Source organism: Gymnogyps californianus, chromosome 4 (assembly GCF_018139145.2).
Source record: "Gymnogyps californianus isolate 813 chromosome 4, ASM1813914v2, whole genome shotgun sequence".
Classification (NCBI taxonomy): Eukaryota; Metazoa; Chordata; class Aves; order Accipitriformes; family Cathartidae; genus Gymnogyps; species Gymnogyps californianus.
In genome coordinates, this window is record NC_059474.1 from 25,890,726 (window position 1) to 25,896,023 (window position 5,298).

Here is a 5,298-nt window from a genome sequence, read left to right on the forward strand (position 1 = left end):
TCTGGACACCGGGAAGCTCTCCCATAGCTTCCCGTCCACTGCTTCGTCTAGCTACCACCGCACATGCCTGGCAGGTGCTCGGTCAGCCGCCTTGGCAAGTGTTAAGGATCACATCCTCTTACTGGCTTGCTCACCTCACGTGCCGCTCGTGGTTGTGATCAGAGGGCTTTGCATTTCCATTAAGCCATAAGTATAATTACACAACTCCTCACCAGTGAAATGACACCAGGAAATTTAATAACAGATAAAAAATGAGAGGTTTATTAGATTGTCAAATTAAATCCAAGCACAGCAAATGATTAGATGTCTCCTATCGACAAATATCATTAGTTTAATCAGTTTGATTTTAGCAGAGAAGTTATCTCCCGATGAAAATTACTCCTCTTTCACCTGCATGATGACCCTCAGCACCAGCTGATTAAAAGTGCAAGGTAACAGAGTTCAGTGAAAATCTGGAGATAAAAGGGGATTCACCTCCAAACATCAAGCTTCTATGTTTTAGAAAACAGGAAAAACAAGCAATCCAATATAGCTTGATATGATCATAGCAGAAAGCAGCAACATTATAATACTATAAAAATTTCATAAATTCAGATATTAAGTATCATTTTGAAGACAACAAATAGCAAGTTCTATGAAATCCTGACTTGGTAGGTAAATCTAGGCAAGCAGGAATGTTTAGTACAGCAAAGGAAGAAGAATATTAAACAGGGATTAATGGCTCCAACTTTCAGCTCTGATCCAGGAAAGTCTCTGTCTGTGATGAAGGGAAAGACTTTTAGGAAGGGAAAACAGGCTGAAGGTGTAGGGATACTTTACTCTTGACATCTACTATACCAATGTACAGGAAGGGATTTAAACAAGAGTTTTCTTCTTCTTTGTATTATTTAACTACAAGCAGATCCCTACCACCTTAATCCCACATCATCCATGTCAGAATAAAGATTAAATGCATACCTTGACAGTCCTGACGACATTGAACCAATCACTATTTTTGTTACTTTCAAATATGGCTTTCAATGAGAAAAGTCCAAAATAAATGCAATCCAAGTCTACAAAAATAAGTGCAATCACTATGAAAACTTCTCTCTTCTCTTTGTTGTCAATGGGTAACTACAGAAGACTTCCGACTACTTTCACAACTAGAATAAGCAGTAGCAATTTCTGTATGTATCACAATTACATTTTGCTACACACTAGGAATACTGTAAAAAACTATAAAAAATTGATTAATACAATGTAATGCAAGTCAATCAAGTCAATTATTCACATACTGACTTATACTACTAGTAGAAGTAACATCACTCTGCTCCTCATTTGCTTCAAAGGATACTGGCAGGTTAATGCTAATAGCTGCCCTCAGGTTAGCCCAGAAAAGGGCACGCTTGCTCCTCTCCTTCGGCCACTCCAGGTAGGTTCGCTTTGCCATGAGAGCCTTCAGCTTGTGATACCTGGCAGGGATAACATATGGAGGGATCGGCTCCAGTAAAATGAGGATTAAGCTGTTGGAATTCTCACTGAATAATTTGTGATGGGCAAAGTACAGCTCATAGTGACACCACTCGCTCTGCACAAAGTTGGGAGACAACACAAAGATCGACTTGTAGCTCTTCTCAATGCAGTTAATGATGTTCTCCACAATGCTCTTGCCGGGGATGAAGTTTCTCTCGTGCTGGCACAGTTGTACACAGCCCTCCCCCTTCTCCAGGTTCGGGATCAGCTCGTTCTTCACCCACAACGAATCGCGCTCGCTGTAGGAAATGAACGCGTGAAACTGCAGAATGGTCTCCTGCTCTTCGGGGTGGTTGTGCCAAGCTCTCCGCTTCGTCTGCGTCCACTGCCACGTCATCCGCACGTACCACGGCACATCCAGGTAGATGCACAGAAAGGCCACAACAGCCACCAGCACCAGCGTCAGCAGCAGAGCTGTCACAAGCAAGAGCATCGTGTTGCAAGCCAGCTCAGTCAGGTGGAAGTCCTTCAGCTGCGTTCCTCGCAAGTCTTCCGGGTACTCGCACACGTATGCCGCCGGCCAGCCGAACAGCTTCCCCCCAGACTGCGTCTCCAGACGGATGAAGTCTTGCAGTTCACAGGAACACTGGAATGGGTTCTGCCCGGCTTGTAGCTCCCTGACCCTTGGGCAGCTCCGGAAGAAGTCGGCAGATGGGGTGAGGATCAAATTCACCTCTACGTTCAGGAACTCCAGGGATGTAAAGCCACTGCACCCTGGCAGGTCAGCCAGCCTGTTCGATGCCAGGTTCAGCTCTTTCAAGCATTTCAGCTCAGCCATCCCCTTGGGGACACTGGTGATCTGATTGTTTTGTAGAGCGAGTTTTTTGATGTTGACTGGCAAGCACTCAAACACGGCATCCGTCAACTGATTTGAGGACAGGTCCAGCTCTGTCAGAGACTCAGCCCATTGGCATTGCCCATCAGCTCCATCGTGACTCAGCAAGTTGTTGCTCATGTCCAGATATTTCAGTGATGTCATAAGGCTGGTCATGAAGCTTACCTTAGGAAGGCTCTCAAATTTATTCCTCTGCAAAATAAGTAATTTCAGATCTGTCAGAGTTCCACAATTCTGGAACAATTCATCCGTCAGGGCATTGTGGGAAAAATTTAGATACTGAAATGAGCTTGTTCTATTGGGGCAAAGCATGTGTGGCATATATGCATCATATATTGTCAAACTGGCAATATTCATCTCTGAAAACTGTCTGTATAGAATCTCCTGGTTGAAATAATAAACCTTATTACGAACGTGCTCCAAAGTTAGCGCTTCCATGGAGCCACCCAAAGAGATTAATTGTTCCAGAGAGCTTAATAAGGGTAGGAATTCATATTCAGTCAGGTCCCCCAGTGGTCCCCGAAAAGTCAAATTTCTCACAGTCAAATGCTCCACAGGTGAATACCAAATAAGCAGGAAAATTTGCAAAATGATAGCCCATTGTAAGTCCACAGTTTCAAGCATCAGAGCTGTTGTCTTGATTTTCTTCAGAAGCGTTAAAGAAGGAGAGGGGAAATCTTTGTAGCTCAAGGTATATCTTAAGTTAACTATTTTTAAGTTTTCTGAAGTGCTCATTCCATCATACAAGAGGGAAAAACTGAAGTTTTGGTTTGCTGCAAAAACAATGTGGAGGTTCCTTGTATTCAAGGCTGTCAGACTCTGAGGCTCATACAGAGAAAAGTCTTCCAAGGTTAGGAAGACAGTGTGCAGCTGCAAATGTATGATATACCTGAAGTCTGACCTTCGTATCATCGTGGCACTTAATCCTAGGTACTCCAAATGAAACATGTTCCCGAATTCCTGACAGATGGGCAGGGCAGTAAACCTATTGAAAGAAAGATCTAAATGTCTAAGATATGCAAGAGTTTGACAGTAAACTTTCAAAATGTTATTATGAGATAAATCTAAGTATTCTAAATCTTCATTAAAAATGAAGACACTAAAGTCAAGCTCTGTAATTAGATTATGAGAAAGATTTAATACTTGAAGGTCAGAAAGAGAAATAAATTCTGAGATACTAAGTCCAGAGATCCTATTATGTGATAAATCTAATACATGAGTATGGACTGGAATGTTTTTTGGAACATTAGTTAGCAAACTACTTGAATAATTTGCAATAAATACATTTTCCACAGTTGGCTGGATATTATTCCATAGTGTGAATGTAAAGACACAAGCAAAGACACAGATATTTGTAAGGGGTCTCATTATGCTTTCCAGGTTTATCTTGGTTTTTTACAGAAACACAGACGCATATCTTTCTTTGTTTTCTGTTCAATATGTCTCAGTGATGAGTCCAACCCTATGAAAAGAAAGCACATGGAATTTGCTGAAATTGTTGAACTGCTGAATTTGGTTTTTATTGCTAAAATAAAATTCAATACAAAATTTATGTAATAAAAATTTTATTTTTACATACTCTTGTTCTAAGGTCTTATCAATCCTCCTCACCACCATTCTTTAATTCCAATTATTGATTTTCTCAGTTAAGTAGAAATTCATTCCTTTATAATGGGAGGAATACAATCAGTGGTATGTTAAAAAAACCACAGAGATGTTAAGAAATACAAATTTCTCAACAATCTTGAAAAATACAAAACTGGTACAGACAGACATCAATGCATTTAGGAGTAAAGGAGAACACAACAAGCCTCCCATCTGCTCTTTCTGTACACCCCATGTCCACACACATTTGCAGACAGAACTCCAAAAGCCCCATGGATTCTCACAGGAACCGGTGCAAAAGCAACCTCTTCACTCAGAAGAGCCAAAAGATATTCCTCTTCACACCCCAAAGACCCAGGACATGGCCATGCACCCACTCAGTGCCAGCCGATCAGAGAAGCTGATCAGCTTTGTCTTTGCTATAGCACAAAGACATAGGGGTCCATTTTTCCAGTAAGCCAAGAATCTTGAGGAGGAATTATACTGTCTCGTGAATATTGTAATGCCAGTCTGGCCAAAAGCATACTAACAGGAAAACCGCAGCATAACTGGACACTAGGTATGAAGCAGTGGTACCAAAAATCTGAAAGAAAACACTTGATGCTTCCAAAGACTCCAGAATTTCCTACGTGTCCTAGGAAATTTCCTACATTTTCCAAATTACCCCACAATTGCAACTTGACAAAGAACCTCTAGAAATGGTGAGGGACAATGAGTCTAGTTCTAAGGGTCAAAAAAAACAGGGAGGGAAAGATTTTGTGGATATGAAAAACGGTCCAACAGAATTGATATCTAGTCATGTCTATCAATAGCTTACATAGATTTGGCAAGGCATCAGTCCTATCATGAAAAACCATGACCTGGGCATTGCTTTCGTGTTGTCAAGCACTTAACACAGCACAGACAACCTGAAGTATGAGCAACTCATCAACTGTTTCAGGAGACAAACATACCCAACTTTTTTCCTGTGCTGATTTTGTCTGTAAAAAACCCAAAGTTTTAAAATTCTGCCCCTGTGTAATCTTTTGTTAAATAAAAACCAAAAGCATTTTTTCAGTTCTAGATTATAACGTTTGTTAGTCCCTAATAATTTGATTGACTGATATCAAAACTCATCCCTTCCCCTCCAAGTCTCCTACCAAGCTTAATCAAGTTTTCTCTTAATTAAGTACAGCAAAAATATGTGTAATTAACATCACCAAAAGCAATAAAAGAATAGATCAGTAAAGTATAAATTTTTACCTCAATAGAATCCAATTGAGAGGTCAAATTCTGTCTTCAGAAAGTTGTGCTAGGGTATCTGAGCACAGAATAGAAGTGAAGCTGGTATGGTTGGTCAAAGCACA

At 40.7% G+C, this 5,298-nt stretch overlaps 1 protein-coding gene across 1 annotated transcript; it reads right to left on the reverse strand.

Moving 5' to 3' along the window:
• Positions 1–1,247: 1,247 nt before the first annotated feature.
• LOC127015675 (toll-like receptor 1) lies at positions 1,248–3,827 on the reverse strand. Its single transcript, XM_050895762.1, has one exon. The coding sequence runs from the start codon at positions 3,713–3,715 to the stop codon at positions 1,259–1,261; it is 2,457 nt and encodes an 818-aa protein (XP_050751719.1). The 5' UTR covers positions 3,716–3,827; the 3' UTR covers positions 1,248–1,258.
• Between the last annotated feature and the right edge of the window lie 1,471 nt (positions 3,828–5,298).